This window comes from Quercus robur, chromosome 4, assembly GCF_932294415.1.
Source record: "Quercus robur chromosome 4, dhQueRobu3.1, whole genome shotgun sequence".
NCBI lineage: Eukaryota > Viridiplantae > Streptophyta > Magnoliopsida > Fagales > Fagaceae > Quercus > Quercus robur.
In genome coordinates, this window is record NC_065537.1 from 17,783,871 (window position 1) to 17,800,912 (window position 17,042).

General features: G+C 39.1%; 1 protein-coding gene across 1 annotated transcript; it reads right to left on the bottom strand.

The window, feature by feature from the left end:
- Window positions 1-10,627: 10,627 nt before the first annotated feature.
- LOC126720716 (cold-responsive protein kinase 1) lies at window positions 10,628-16,871 on the bottom strand. The gene is made up of 7 exons (XM_050423480.1): window positions 16,613-16,871; window positions 14,732-14,877; window positions 14,449-14,564; window positions 14,105-14,315; window positions 13,604-13,841; window positions 12,721-12,871; window positions 10,628-11,203 (listed from the first exon to the last, which is right to left on the bottom strand). The coding sequence occupies exons 2-7, from the start codon at window positions 14,799-14,801 to the stop codon at window positions 10,820-10,822; spliced, it is 1,170 nt and encodes a 389-aa protein (XP_050279437.1). The 5' UTR covers window positions 14,802-14,877; window positions 16,613-16,871; the 3' UTR covers window positions 10,628-10,819.
- Window positions 16,872-17,042: the final 171 nt, after the last annotated feature.

Below are 17,042 nucleotides of genomic sequence, written 5' to 3' on the forward strand. Positions count from 1 at the left end.
CTCGGCATTCCACGGATGCGGTAGCTTTTCTCCGTCTATTGTCTCCAGGTGGTATGTTCCTTTCCTTTTCCACGACGTAACTCTGTAAGGTCCTTCCCAGTTGGGGCCGAGTTTTCCCTGTGTAGGGTCTCTAGTTGCACCCATGACCCTCCTGAGTACGAGGTCTCCTACTTGGAAGCTTCTTTGTCGGACCCGGGAGTTGAAATGTCTGGACATGCGATCCTGGTATCTAGCGATCCTCTGCTCTGCTGCCGACCTGACCTCATCTATAAGGTCCAGCTGTAGCCTCATGGATTCGTCATTCCTGCCCTCGTCGTGGTTGTGAACCCTGTAGCTTGTGAGCCCAACTTCTGCTGGGATGACTGCCTCGCTCCCGTATGTCAGTCGAAATGGTGTCTCTCCTGTCGGAGTCCTCGCCGTTGTCCTATATGCCCACAGTATGCTCGGCAATTCTTCCGGCCATATGCCCTTTGCCCCCTCGAGCCGAGTCTTGATAATCTTTAGCAGGGATCGGTTCGTGACCTCAACCTGACCGTTAGCCTGAGGATGGGCGGGTGAGGAGTAGTGGTTTTTTATTCCTAGCTGTGTGCAGAAATCCCGGAAGTGGCCGTTGTCGAACTGCCTCCCATTATCTGAGACAAGAACTCTAGGAATACCAAACCTACATACGATGCTCCGCCAGACAAAGCTTCTAATGTTCTTTTCTGTAATGGTGGCCAAGGCTTCCGCCTCTACCCACTTTGTGAAGTAGTCGATACCCACTACCAAGAACTTCAGCTGCCTTACCGCCGTTGGGAAAGGTCCCATGATATCTAGTCCCCACTGAGCGAACGGCCATGGAGCCGTTATAGGGGTTAGCTCCTCAGCTGGTTGTCCGATGAAATTGCTGAACCTTTGGCATTTGTCGCAGCTTTTAACGTAAGACTCGGCATCCTTCTGCATGGTTGACCAGTAATACCCAGCTCGTACCAGTTTGTGCACTAACGAGCGCGATCCGGAATGGTTCCCGCATATTCCTTCGTGTACTTCCCTCATTACGTAGTCTGCCTCTTCAACCCCGAGACATCTTAGATAAGGACGGGAGAAACCTCTCTTGTAAAGAATGTATTTTATCAAGACGAACCTTGCCGCTTGGACTTTTAGCTTTCTCGCTGCCTCCTTCTCGTCCGGCAATATCCCGTCCTTTAAGTATGAAGTTATCTGCGTAGTTCAGTTTCTTTCGGAGCGTATCTCCTGCATGTTGTCGGGGTCTATTAGCGGAAAGATTTGAACAAAGGAAAGTACATTACCCTGTGCCGTCATATGTTCTGCTGAAGCGGCTTTGGCTAGCCGATCGGCGAGCTCATTTTCTCCCCTGGGGATCTGGACGAACATTGCTTTTAGCCCGTCGACTCTCGCCCTTACTTGATCAAGATATCTCTTCAACCTTTCCCCTTTGCATTCATAATCTCCGTTTACTTGATTGGTCACGACTTGAGAGTCGCAATGCACGACAACACTTTCAGCTCCAGCGGCTTTGGCTAGGTCGAGTCCCGCTGCCACCGCTTCGTATTCTGCTTCGTTGTTGGTGATGGGGAAGTCGAGACGGACCATACATTCAATCTTGTCTCCTTCAGGTGACAGCAATATTATGCCGGCTCCTCCGACTCGCTTATTGGATGATCCGTCGGTGTAGATGTTCCACTGGGGGGGTTCTTCTGCCCCCTTGTCCGCGTCATGCGTAAACTCTGCTATGAAGTCGGCTACAGCTTGTCCTTTAATGGCCACACGTGGACGGTACTTGATGTCAAACTCACTCAATTCTATTGCCCACAGCGTCAGTCGACCTGCGGCCTCTGGATTACTTAGTGCCCTTCGCAAGGGCTTGTCGGTCATTACGTTCACGGTATGGGCTTGAAAGTAGGGCTTGAGCTTGCGAGCCGCCGTGACCAACGCAAAAGCGAGTTTCTCCATAGGTTGGTATCTTTCCTCGGCACCGCGGAGCGCCCGGCTGGCGTAGTACACGGGCTTCTGTGCCCTGTCCACCTCTCTGATTAAGGTCGCGCTGACAGCCACCGTGGAGACAGCCAAATAGAGGAAGAGCTCTTCACCTGGTTGCGAGGGGCTCAGTAGAGGTGGTGAAGATAGATAGGTTTTTAACTCCTCGAAGGCTCACTGACACTCGCCCGTCCACTCGAATGACTTTTTCAATGTTCGAAAGAAGGGTAAACACTTGTCCGTCGCCCTCGACACGAATCTATTCAATGCCGCTACCTTGCCGTTAAGGCTCTGTACTTCCTTCACGTTTCTCGGGGGGGCCATCTCCATTATGGCTCGGATTTTGTCTGGGTTAGCTTCAATTCCCCTTTGAGATACCATGAATCCTAGGAATTTGCCTGCCGTTACACCGAATGCGCACTTTCCCGGATTGAGCTTCATGTTGTAGGATCGAAGTGTGCCGAATGTTTCCTTGAGATCTTCCAAGTGGTCTTCCTCCTTCCGGCTCTTCACCAGCATGTCGTCGACATAGACTTGGACATTCCTCCCGATTTGCTGTGCGAACATCTTGTTCATTAGTCTCTGGTATGTTGCCCCTGCATTCTTCAGACCGAATGGCATTACTTTGTAACAGAAGAGTCCTTGACTGGTTACAAACGAAGTCTTCTCCTGATCGTCCTCGTGCATGCGGATCTGGTTATAACCCGAGAAAGCATCCATGAAGCTTAGCAACTGGTGTTGAGCCGTCGAGTCTACTAGGATGTCGACCCTTGGGAGGGGATAGCTATCTTTGGGGCATGCTTTGTTAAGATCGGTGAAGTCCACGCACATCCGCCATTTGCCACTCGTTTTCTTCACCATTACCACATTCGCCAGCCAATCGGGGTAGTAGACTTCCCTGATGAAGCTTGCCTCTTGGAGTTTGCGGACCTCTTCCGCTATTGATTGGTCTCGTTCCGGGGCGAATACTCTCTTCTTTTGTCGGACGGGTGGAAACGAGGGCAACACATTCAACTTATGTACCATGACCGAGGGATCGATTCCTGGCATATCGTCATGGCTCCAGGCGAACACATCCTTATTGCTTCTCAAGAAAGCTACGAGCTCTTGACAGATTGCGGGTTTGGCAAGCGTTCCGATCCTGGTGGTTCGGTCTGGATTGGAACTCTCGAGAGTTATCTCCTCTAGCTTCTCTGTAGGTTCTGCCGTCGTTCGGTGTTCTTCTATGTTCAAGGCCTGGATCTGGTCTTCCACCTCCATCATAGCTACGTAGCATTCTCGTGCGGCAATTTGACTTCCGCGTAGCTCTCCTACCCCATACTCTGTTGGGAACTTGATCATCAGGTGGTAAGTTGATGTTGCCGCCTTCCACGAGTTGAGCGTGGGTCGTCCAATAATAGCATTGTAGGCTGATGAGCAATCGACCACCAAGAATGTTACGTCCTTGGTGATTTGTTGGGGGTAATCTCCTACTGTCACCGATAACGTGACTGCGCCCAAAGGGAATATTCTACTCCCTCTGAAACCAACGAGCGGAGCGTTTGTCAGTATTAGCAGCTCCCTATCAATCCTCATTTGTTGGAACGCCGGATAATACAAGATGTCGGCCGAACTACCGTTGTCGACCAACACTCGGTGGATGTTGTAATCGCCTGCCCGCAAGGTGACGACGAGGGCATCGTCGTGTGGATGGTGTAGGCGTCTTGCATCCTCTTCCGAGAACCCGATAATGGGGCCTTCCCTTCTTGCCATCTTTGGCACTGTACCCGCCAACTAGACATTCTGTACCATCCGAAGGTATGTTTTGCGAGCCTTTTTTGACGATCCGGCCGCACCTGTTCCTCTAATTATCATCCTTATGTCCCCCAATGGGGGCCTTGGTCGCTCGTTTTCTCGACGGGGGTGTTGTTCTTGTGGGGGTTGATCCGTTCTCTCCTTACTGACGAACTTCTTCAGTTTCCCTTGTCGGATAAGGGTTTCGATTTGTTGCTTCAAGTCATAGCAATCGGCCGTGTCGTGACCATGGTCACGGTGGAAGCGGCAATATTTGTCTCTGGACCTTTTGTTGGGATCACTCTTCAGCTTTCCCGGAAACGTCAGGGATCCTTCGTCCTTAATCTGCATTAGGACTTGGTCTATCGGGGCGGTCAACGGAGTGAAACTTGTGAACCTTCCGCCCATTGGTTTTGGACGTCTCTCCTCCCTCCGATCTCCCATCCGTCCTCTCTTCCGCCCCTGGTCCTGTCGGGCGTCCTCTTGTCTGTCTCTTTTCTTGGGTCTGTCTTCTCGGGCTAATAGTGCGTCTTCAGCGTTCATATACTTGGTGGCCCTGTAAAGCACCTCTGACATGGTCTTTGGGTCGTTTTTGTATAGGGAGAACAAAAACTTACCCCCCTTCAGCCCGTTCGTGAACGCTGCCACCAATATCTTGTCGTCGGCTTCGTCGATCGAGAGCGCTTCTTTATTGAAGCGTGATATGTAGGCCCGTAACGTCTCCTCCTCTCTCTGCTTGATATTCATTAAACAAGCCGTGGATTTCTTATACCGATGTCCTCCGATGAAGTGCGTAGTGAACTGAGCGCTCAGCTCCTTGAAGGTGCCGATGGAATTTGGTGTTAGCCGGCTGAACCAAATCCTTGCTGTGCCCTTTAGGGTTGTAGGGAATGCCCTACACATAATTGCGTCTGCCACTCCCTGAAGGTGCATCAGGGTCTTGAAGGTCTCTAGGTGATCGAGAGGGTCCTTGATTCCGTCATAATTGTCCATACTCGGCATGCGGAACTTACTCGGCAGGGGGAAGGAATTGACGGACGCCGTAAATGGCGAGCCAGTCCGGTTGACAAGGTCGTCAAGATCACTGGACACTCGCCCCTTGAGAGCGTTCATCAGTACTTCCATCTGTTCCTTCATCGCCTGCATCTCCGCGATGATGGGTTGTGGAGCTGTATCCGTCACTGAAGGGATGCTAGCGTCCCGTCGCACTTGTTTGCTCGGGGCATTACTCTCCTGTGGTCCGTCATTATTTCTCCTTTCCTCACTGTTCCCTTCTTGATCTTCTCCTTGGCTATTCACCGCCGCACTCTTTTGATTCAGCTGCTCTATCAGGTCGTGGTTTTGTTTGGTGAGGCGCTCCACGGCTGCGGCGAGCGTCTTGACCTGTCTCTCAAGGGCAGTCGTAGGGGCTTCTTCTTGGACGTCATTTGTGGTTGCCATCGAGCGTGTGAGTACCATGTAACTCTTTTGTCTAGGAAATGTTACCGTACCTGGTCGTCTTTCCCACAGACGGCGCCAACTGATGACGTCGAAAATTGTCACCAATGGGTCACACCGTACTCGCGACTCGAAGCGAACCTGCACGACAAAAACAATCGACGGAAGTCCTTCAGAGAGCACCGGTGTGGTGCCGGCCAAAGGCTCTCCGACGGTCAAGTTAGAATTCTTCTGTTTTGCTTAGAGCGTTAGAGAGGGTCAATTAAAGCGTACCTCGATTTCTGTGGGTATTAGGCCTTTTATAGTGATAAAGGGTTGACTTTTCCTTTTTGGTTTCCACATCTTTTCAATGTGGGACTCTACTCCCCATTCTTCTAAGCGTGGTGAGCAAGGATTCCCATTTCCGGATCTTAGGGTTTTTCTGGGCTATGGACGTTTCGGATCATGGGCCCTTACGATGGGCCTTCAAAGCTGGGACCATCTTTACGCAGGCCCAAGAAACCTAGTCCGTCAGGCCCATTAAGGTAAGCCCATCAGACCCAATATTTTATCATCTTCAACAAGCAAAGGGAAATCAAGGCATCCAGCCTGATTACATCACCAAAACAGTAGGGGCACTATTTTACTACGGTGTCCTGTATAATAAATTACATGTGTTTATTATATAGGACACCATTTTACTCCAAGTCACATGTCGTCATTTTGATGATGCGTTTTTTCATTAATTGCAGCATCACACATGATAAGTTTAATGGTTTTAATTGAAACCTTTTTACTTATATCGAAAGAGTAGGTTTTCATTTGAAACTTCTTAAAGTGTAATTTAACTCAACAACTATTAAATCATATTATTTCTCAAAAAAAAAAAAAACTATTAAATCATATTCATTTATTAATTATAGGGTTTGAAATGAAGTTTATTCTTCTTTTTTATTTAAACAACAAACAACAAATATACATGGTAGGGACTAGGGACCATAACCATCTCCAATAGTCTTTTCCAAAATCCTATAACAGGCAAGTATAACATAATAGGGTTCACTTTTAGAGCAATCACACCCATTGGTGTGAAATAGAAACAATTGTCAATTTTACATATTTTTGTTCAAAAACTATCCACATTAGTGAATTTATGATATTGTGAATATACAAAATTGCTACAATAACCACGTAAACTGTAGCTTTTTATTTGATTATTTAAATAATTTTTTCTCTCTCCTCTCTTACCCTTATATTCATTCTCTCACTCTTTCCCTAACTTTCTTCAATCAAAAAAAAAAAAAAAAAAAGGAAGAATAAATCAACTCAAAAAAACTTGAAAACTCATCACAAATCCAATTCAAAATCAATCCAAAACAAAAACACAACGAAAAACTCATTTGAAAAAAATCAAATCAACCCAAAACCCATGCCAAAGCTGTTGTTGCTGCTGCCATGGAAGCTTGGGTGGAGTGCTCGCCGCTACCAAGAGAGAGAAAGTGAAGATTTGGAACTTACCGACCTGAATTGAGTTTGTGATGGTTGGTTCATGGATCTGGTTTGCCTTAGATTTGTCTTTAAATGCCAAAAATGGGACTCAAATTGATATGGGTTTGTGTTAAAGTGAAGTTTTGAGGTTTGTTTTTTGGAGTTTTTTGATGAAAGAAAAAGGGAGGAATAAGAAAAAAAATGATGGGTAGAGAATGAGAGAAATTTCAAAAATGGATGAGAGAGAGAGAGAGAGAGAGAGAGAGAGAGAGAGAGAGTGTGTTTTAATATGGGTAGGTGAAAAAAAAAAGATTATTTAAAGAAAAGAGAGTGTATAATAGATGATCTAATGTGGGTATTTTTGCAAATTGTTCATGTAAAATAGAAACAAGTAGGTTTTTATGCAAAAATAGATAGAAAATTGTAGACATACTAATGCGAATGCTCTTATGTGTATTTTGGTTGCTTTGTATATCTAGATCACTATATGTATGCATTCTCTTACACTTTGTTTGTTCTGAAATAAAATATTTTCTCATTTTCAAGCATTTGTTTGCATCTAAAATGTGGTCAAACTTATAAAAAAAATTTCGTTGACTATAAAATCCTTTGTAAAAAATTGGAAAACATTTTACCTTTAAAAACTTAGTAAAATATTGTACAAAACACCCCCCCCCCCACAACATAATTTGTTGGCTAGATCACTAATGCCACCACTCTGACAGTCTATGCTGCTAGTCTTGTTACCATAACCACTACTCTAGCAATCAAGTCAATAGCACCACCAATCCAATCACTGGACCTCCGGCATTGGCAACTCTAATGCCTAAGCCACCGGTTATGGTGGTTTGTGCGAGAAAATTGTTACATGTTGTACCAAACACCTTAAAATGTGTTTACATGTAAAATATTTTACTTTGAGAGTTGAAACAAAGAGAGCCTAATTTTATTAGACTTAGTGTAACTCTAAATAATGTTACACCATTTTATAATTTTTAATTTGATGCAAATTTTTACAAATCCACCATTGAATAATATTATTTTTGTATATTCTTCATACTTGCAAAATTTAAAAGTGATCAAGAATCAATAGTCCTGTCATCAATCAATTATTTAAATTCAAGTTTTGTAGTTTAAAATAATGCATAAAAAATGAGTTTACTAATCGAACAATAAATAACATCCAATTTGCATGAAAATTAACATGCATGTTAAAAACATGTAAAACATGTAATCCAGTGTTAGAATTTTCAAAATATAAATTCAATAATAAGTTATTAAGTGGTGTAATTCTAAATAATGTTACACCAATCAATAATTTTTTGAGTTAAGAACGATTGAAACTCAATAATTTTTAATTAGATGTGAATTTTGATAGATCCATGGTTGGATGATATTATTTTCATATATCCTACATGTTTGCAAAATTTAGAAAAGATCAAAAATCGACAACCATGTCATCAATTAATTGTTTAAATTCAAGTTTTTGTAGTTTAAAATAATGCATAAAAAATGAGTTATGGATCGAATAGTAAATGACATCCGATTTGCATGAAAATTGGCATACGGGTTAAGAACGTATAGAACATATAATCCAATGGTAGAATTTTCAAAATATAAATTCAACAATAAGTTATTAGGTGATGTAACATTCCTTAGAATTGTACCATGTGTAATTTGAACCTAACTCATATAAAAATGAACCAACAAAGTTATTGTTCTCTTAGCATACTTATACAAATTAAGATTTATTTATTTATATATCGGTAATTGGATAGCTATAAACTTAATAATAGGAGAGGAAGAATTTAATTTATACACTAGATAAAAAATACATACAAGTATATAAAAGTGAATCAAGTAGAAGTCTTGAGAAGGTGGTCCTTGCCATTTTAGTAATATATCATCTTACTTATCAAAAATAAATACAAGACTTGAGGAAAAAAAAAAAAAAAAAAGTCTTGAGAACGGTGAGCACTCACATTACCCCCTCTCTCCGCCCCCCCCCCCCCCCCCCCCCAAACAAAAACAAAAAAACAAAAAAATAGACGTACTGTTGGATTTTTCCCACCCTTTTGAGAAAAGTCTCGTAGGATTGGTCTTTTTCTTGAGCGGTGTACAGTAATAAAGTAATGATCATGACAAGATTAATGTCATTTCCACCAATATTTAATATCAATGTTCAAAATTTATTGCACTCAGCGTATTTCATCAATTTAACATACTACATACTCGACAGTCCTGAGACCACCACAAATAAACTCACCACATCATGAAAAAAAACTCTCCAAATAAAAACTTCTCTCTATTCACCTCCATTTGATTCAATATTGATGAACATAGAAAAGAGAATTGAAGGTTGAAGGCTGGAATAAGAGTATATCAAAAAATTTTGGAATTCCTTGGATATTCTTGATTGGTGCAAGGGTTAATACTTAATAAGATCTAAAAAGTTTATCAATGTCCGGGTTGATTATTTGCAGCGCAAATAATGACACTAAGAAGAAGATGACACTAAAATTACAACACTTCGGCCTCTTAAGTTCTTAGCCTTTTGCACTCATGCTTTAGGCCTGGGCCCATTGCTTGTAGGATTTAGAAAGAAGTTTATGCCAAGATGATTCTTTCTAAAGTATTAGTATTGGTACTAATTGGTCAGGGACGGAGCCAGGTCTTGGTGTTAAAAAAGGCAATTTTATTGTTAATTGCATGCAATGGTTTCAACCTTTGGTTCTATTGCGTAGCCAGCAAAAATTTTCTTTAATTATTATTATTTTTATGTGTGTGTAGAGCCTGTCTTTTGTTGTTTTGGAGAAAAGAATTGTTAGAGTTAGTTTTAGTTGTCGTTTATTTTAGCATATTAATAAGAGTATTTTTATAATCATGTTATAAAACCTAATATAAAATGTGCTAATGTGTGGGGTTGATAAGTTAATGCCATCCTAATCCAATCCTAGAAGCCATTAAATTATTTTTTAGAAACATATTTTCTCTTGTATCTTAATGGTGAATTTCTTTACTTATAATTTCGTTGTTTAACTATATTATATTAACCATTTATTCTTCTCATCATTATTTAATGTGGGATTTCACTACTTAACCAACCACACTACTCATATGTGAATATTCCAATAGAATATTCAGAGTGAGGTAATTTAGCAAGTGAGATGGGAGAAACCTAGGATGGGGTGGTTCAAACTTAACACTAATGGTTCCTCTTTTGATAATCCAAGAAGAACTGGCAGTGGAGTAGTCCTCAGAAATCATCAAGGGCAATGGATTAGTGACTTCTCAAAAGCAATTAGTTTTGCTAATAGCGTTGCAGCAGAACTATGGGCTCTTAGGGGATGTGTGTGCAATCCTGTTTACCTTCTGTTTTAGTTAGATGCAACAGTAGTATTTGCATTGATGTCTAGCACAGCTAAAACCAATTGTGAGCTATCTACTCTTGTTGCTGATTGTAGGGCTTTGTTGAGGTAAATCCCTCAGCATAAAGTACTCCACTGCTTTAGGGAAGCTAATTTTTGTGCTGAACTTGCAAGGAAAGGAGCACAGTTGAACCAGGATTTTGTAGTGTTTGAGCAACCTCCCTAACGTGTTACTGCTTTTATTTCAAGACAATGCTGGCCTGTATGCCATTGGTCCAGCAGGCTCTTAATCTTAGTTTTTGAATTCCATGTTTACTAAAAAAAGGATCTTATATAATCCCAAAATGGTACACTAGTACGTACTAGTATCAAACTATTCAATTCCAATATTGAATCAGGAATGGAATTCAAAACTTTGAGGTCTATTGGTAGTATCTCTCATTGTCAAATAAGGGACTCCCATTGGTGGCTTGTTCTATTGGTAATGAGCAATCAACATGGAGCGAATGCTATAGGTTTCAAATCATATTGTGTGTGTGTGTCTATATTTATATATATATATATATATATAGAGAGAGAGAGAGAGAGAGAGAGAGAGAGAGACATCAGCACCCACTGGAAAATTTTCTTAAACTATCAAACCTGCCCACTTTGTACAAGAGCACCTTTGGCTAAAGGTCTGACATGAAAAGGGTTGGAGAGAACCAAGCTAAAAGACTTTATACAAGACAACATGCCTCAAAAACCTATAAATAGAATTGATTAAATTTTAATTGAATAATTTTTCATGTTGATGTTTAAATGCTCCGGTCATATAATGTAGTAAAGGTGAAAGTTCCGGCACTTGTGTTTCCTGATAACAAGGCTGAATTGTCTTGGTTGTCTGATCCAGAGGATGCATTAGAAGTAATGGTTGCGTCAGGCTTTTTCTGGGCACCACGCACTTTGAGGTCCATGAAATCGGAAATTAAGCCTGGCTTTGTTATATTATTGTCATCCAAATCTAGCTTACCAGTTAACATCTTGACCACAGTTGACATGGATGGCCGGAGTTTTGGAGCATCTTGTGTGCAGAGAAGACCAATCTTTAGAAATTTACAAGCCTCCTCAGCATCAAAATCACCGTCAAGTGCTGTGTCTACCAGTCCAACCAACTCTCGTCGTTCATAAAGTTCCCACGTCTGCAATAGGAGAATACACATGTCATGAACAGTCCCATAAAATATGAAAATGCTTTTCTGCACAATTTCAGATAATCAATCTAGCATATATAAAACTCAGACCATCTTTCTTGATGTCCCTTTGGCAAACTTATTCCTCTAATCTTTAAACATATTCTCAAGAAAAGCCAGTTTGACTTTCAAAGTAAAAGATTTGCATAGTCTATAAACCTATGAGAACTTCTGGCTTTAAGACGGTCTTGACAAATAACCAACTCTAAGTAAAAATTACAGAATTGATCCTTGATGGCTAGTAAAGATTAGAGTAGCAATCACAGACCCAGTCAACAAAGGAAATACAATGAGAATAATTGTCATAAATTTCCTAGATTATAGTCAATGGTCTTGAGACTTGCAATGCTTCTTGAGTCTTAAACTCTCTTAAACCAAGAAGAGAATTATGTGATTTCCACATGATAGAACACAGCTCCTGTTGGTCACATTTTCCAAAAATTCCTGGGGAATTTGTTCTACATCAACAAATTTTTCATACATATTTTATTACATAAGTCCACCAACACAATCACCAAACAAGAAAAAAGGTGGTGTAATGTAGTGTGAAGTGAAATTCTAATCACAATAGCGTATATTGACAATGCATGTACCTTAGAGAACATTAAAAATACAATAATGTTATAGACACAACAAATTTCACAACTTGTTGAGGCAGTAAATGGTGATCAATGCAACATTGGTCTCACTAGAACCACCACTGACATCACTTTTATTACATCAACAAATTTTTCATACATATTTTATTACATAAGTCCACCAACACAATCACCAAACAAGAAAAAAGGTGGTGTAATGTAGTGTGAAGTGAAATTCTAATCACAATAGCGTATATTGACAATGCATGTACCTTAGAGAACATTAAAAATACAATAATGTTATAGACACAACAAATTTCACAACTTGTTGAGGCAGTAAATGGTGATCAATGCAACATTGGTCTCACTAGAACCACCACTGACATCACTTTTATTGTACCAAATTACCAATCGTAACCTAACACCTCAGCAGTTGTGAAAAATGTTGTGAAATTTGTTTTGTCATTAGACTTATGGTTAAAAATATGACACGGGCTCTTACATAGTGCATGTATATACTAAGGGGCTGTTGGACTATACATGTAAGTCAAATTAAATCACAGTTTTATTTCTAAAGAAGTTAATTTCATTTAATTCCAATTAAGTTGGGTTTATCCCATATCATATGAAGTTTGGGATCATTTTTAAGGACTCAAGACTTTGCCTCCAGTTACCTAATCAGCATACACTATCAACTCAGCATGATTATTTTTTACCATGATGTCTTTACACATTTCACTACAACTTAGCAGTTTTTTTTGACAATTTCACAACCAGGGATACATTTCAGTTTCATCTTCTAAAATCATGGAGTGCCTCTGCATTTTTCATTTCAGGAAAAGGAAAACAAATTATTATTTCTTTGAGGGGTGAATAAGACATTCATACCCTTTCTAGGAGATACTGCTCTTCAATAGGTAATCTTGTGTTTGTGTTACATCTCCCGCTGACTATTTCCACAAGGAGGACACCAAAACTGTAAATATCTGCTTTCCGCGTTAATTGTCCCCTTATCGCATATTCAGGTGCTAGATAACCTCTGAAACAACAAATATAAATGTAAATAGAAGAAACCAAGAAAAGAAAAGTCATGAAAGAAGTATCGTATAGAGAGGATGAAAGGGGTGGGGGGTGGCCGGATAGAGACTACATGTGATAATTTTAATGAAAAAATTATGAATGAAGCTTGTCCCATAGGGATGAAGCACGCCTAATTTGAAACATTCCACTACAGATTTGCAACAGCAGCACCATAGAAAGTTCCAAGACTTATACCTTTATCCAATGGCAAGGTAGTTTGTGAGGAAATTGAAGGATAACTTAAGGAATAAACCAGAGCTCACATGGTTACAGAAAGACAATGATAGATACATTTACTGGCCACATGTGGGCACAAAAAGACAGAATATCACTTTCTTAAGGATCCCATCAACAAGGCCTACATGCTTATCAACCAAATTGACAAATGTGACTGTTAAAATATTTATCATTTCAAAAGCTAATGAGTTGCCCAGAAAGTAAATGAGTAAGTCCAGACAAGATGGCTTTCATTTTCATTAATGGGACCTTTGTTGATCCCTCAGAAACCATCCTTTACTTTTAGTTAGAATTTAAAAGAAGGTACAATAACAATGTTTATGTAATGTTTCAAACATTATACTCTCAATAAGAAGTCCTTCCCCTTTAAAAAACACATCTCCAGTTTTAGACAAAACAATAAGTTAGGAAATGAAAATACGTTAAGCAAGGTAAGGAAAATACTGAAACTTACATCGTTCCTGCCACACGTGTGCTAACGTGAGTCACATTCGATGGGATAAGCTTTGCAAGCCCAAAATCTGAAATCTTGGGTGTCAAGTCTTTGTCAAGGAGAATATTGCTTGCTTTGATATCTCTGTGAACAATATGTGGTCGTACCTCTTCGTGAAGGAAGGCAAGCCCGCGTGCAATACCAATGCAAATTTTAGACCTTGTTCGCCAATTAAAGTAGATATTGCTTTGACTTCCACCTGAAAGTGAAAAGTTTCTAGCATATTCAGAAGTGGATCGATTAAAAAAAATATCTATTCAGAGTAAGATTCACATCCAGAAAATTGAATGCTGATTATTTTGGTGAAGTAAAATATATCAAGGAAAACTTAGAAAATATGTATTCTGGAAACTATTCCTGTAAAAGAATTTCCATGATAGATAAATTTCTCCATGGCACAAAGCACAGGCTCAATGGTATAAGACTAGGACTTCAAAAACAAGAAGAATCTTTTTTATTTACCAATGAGAGTTTGTGCGAGGCTATTATTTTCAAGATAGTTGTAGACCAAAATTCTGTGATCTTCTTCCACACAACAGCCATAGAGCTCAACCAAATTGTCATGCTTTATTTCTGAGATCACATTAATCTCTGTCAAGAACTCCTTCACTCCCTGTTTTGATTCAGCTGAAAGAACTTTTATAGCAGCAATCTTCCCATCTTTAAGCCGTCCCTGGAAAATCGCAATAATATTTTTAAGGAGGTGTCAACCATGTGAAGAAGAAAGAAAACAATTAAAAAAAAATGTAATTACCATGCCAAATGCTTATATAAAGTGCATGTTAAAATGGTAAAGATGCAATTACCTTATAGACACAACCAAAACCACCCTCCCCAATTTTATTGACTGGAATAAAATCTTCTGTGGCAGTTCTCAATTCTTTGTAAGTGTAAAGCTTTACATTGTGAATGCTTGAAAATTCTGTTCAGTAAAAGTGAGAGAGAGAAAAAAACTCTAATCAGAATTTATTGTATTTGAAGACTATCTATTCTCAGAAAGTGATTATTTGGAATTAAAACAACACAAATTGTGAATGTCTGATACTTCTGATGTTTTATTATCAATTGTTGAAAAAGTTTCTGGCTTACCATCATCAACATCAAGGCTTCCTTTTCTTGGTGATTTCCTCCTACCGAATAAGAAAGAAAAACAAGTCATAACTGAAAGAGACACCAAGGACGCCTTTCTATGTCAAACTGTGAACAATCTCTTCAAATGAAAACACTTCCAAGACCTGCCAACTCAACCAGTGAACATACACATTACTCTTGATGCATAATCAGGCAAAAAGAAATATCAAACAAATTGAAAAGTATGTAAAATTTTGAGCAACAATTCGGATGACTTCAAGGTAAACAAGTCTCAAAAATCAAACGGGATTTGAAAGTAAAGCGTGCCATGCAAAAAGTCAAAAAGAAATAGCCCCCTTATTTCCTATTTGGCATGAATTCTTAAACTTAGGGAAATTTGAGTAAAGAGGGAAATGGGTAACTATTGGCTTGTGATGGTATTGAAAGGGAGAATTTGCATCTAACATCCCACATACTAATTGAAAGAAAAACTCATTTTTCTAATAATTCAATAGTTACAATGGTGGTGAGGGACTTGAATCCTAAATATCTTCATTAGAAACACTAAGGTGAATTGTCTATGTGAGAATTTAGTTGAAATACACCCATCTTCTTGTGTCACTAAAATGTCCAATTGATTCCTCAAATAAATTTCAATGAATTAAAAGAAAAGACAAATGAAAAATGTCCACATTGCTTAACAAAGGGGAAAAAAAAAATTCTAAAATCTCAGGCTGACCAGGCAAGAAGTGAAATGATCCTGCCCAAAGCAATGTGATCAGAGGTGATGGGATAAATCACATATACTTCACAATTTTAAACCACTGAATGCTTCAAACACAATCAAGATTTTAGAAGTACAGCATAACTGATATTTGAATCATCAGTCCTAATAATTGCATAACATTTTTAACAATCAGCTCAGCAGCCACAATTTTCCTAGAATTCAATTTTTTCTAACAAACTTTGTTCTGCACTTACCATTAGCCAATGGTAATTTGTTTTTACACAATTTTAACATCAAATGGCAAAGTTTTTTAATGTTCTATAAATCATTATATAAACTTATAATCTCTTTTAGACTTCGATAAATTTTTTTTTTTTTTTTAATATGCTTCTGCCTGAGAGTTTCTCAAAACTTCCTTTCCTATTAAAGACAGATATTGACCAACATAACAAATATTTGAATCACAATCAACAAGCCCACTACTCATGATTCCTAGTATGTTTCAATCTATCGATGATAAAGCACATACAAAAACTACTACCAATGCAATATGCATTTATACTGCACGCCTGACAATCAAAATTTTACAGCTCTTAACATAAACATAGTAAAAGATGTAAGAAAAGTAGGACACTCAAGATAGGTAGATGCACCAAAAAGTCATTACAAGAAATGTATTATTATTATTATTATTTTTATAATTACAAGAAATGCATTAATAATCACTCATTATTCAATTATACCCATCTTGGTTTAAAGTTATTATTATAAAATTAACCAAGATTGACTAAAAAATGCCTCAAGTATTAAACTCCAAAATGGGTTTTCTTCTTCTTCTAGCTCTTTCATTCCAAGATGGTCTTGAATTTATTTACCCCTTTAATATGTACTAAATATCAAACTTACTAACATATCAAAATCAAAGGCAACACTGTATCAAAAAAAAAAAAAAATCAAAGGCAACACTAAAACAAAAGCTCATGACAGACAATTTGAGAGAAAGAAAACAGTTTAAATTTGGAAAAGAATCTAACTTTGTAACAAAAATTCAAAATTTTAAAAACCATTTAGCATCCATCTTAGAATTTAGGAACTAGCTTAACAACATGGTCAACCAAGTACAGAATCATTGGAAAAACAGAAAGTAAAAGAAACCCAGATGAGAAACTAACCTCAGGAGCTCGGAGAAAGACCAGGTTGTCTTCTTGACAGAGTTGAGAGAGAGAGAAGGATGAGAGGTGCGTAGGTTAAGGGAGTTTGAACTTGAAAAGTGGGGGCTTGTGAGAGAGCGTAGGATAAGATTAATAATAAAATGATAATACAGAAGTGCTATTTAAGTCTTGAAAAAGTCCATGAAGTTTTCACCAAAAAAGAAAAAGTCCATGAAGGAACGCGTACTCCTTTTGAATTTTCTCTCTCTCTCTCTCTGTCTCCCAATGAAAGTCATTCGAGGTACAATTATGAATGATAAAAAGAATATAGAGGTTTGTGAAACAGTGAAGATAGAGAGAGAGAGAGAGAGAGAGAGAGAGATGTGAAATAAGCCGTTGACGCCAAGTGGCGCGTAAAAAATTAAAAAATAAAAAAAAAAAAAAACTAAAA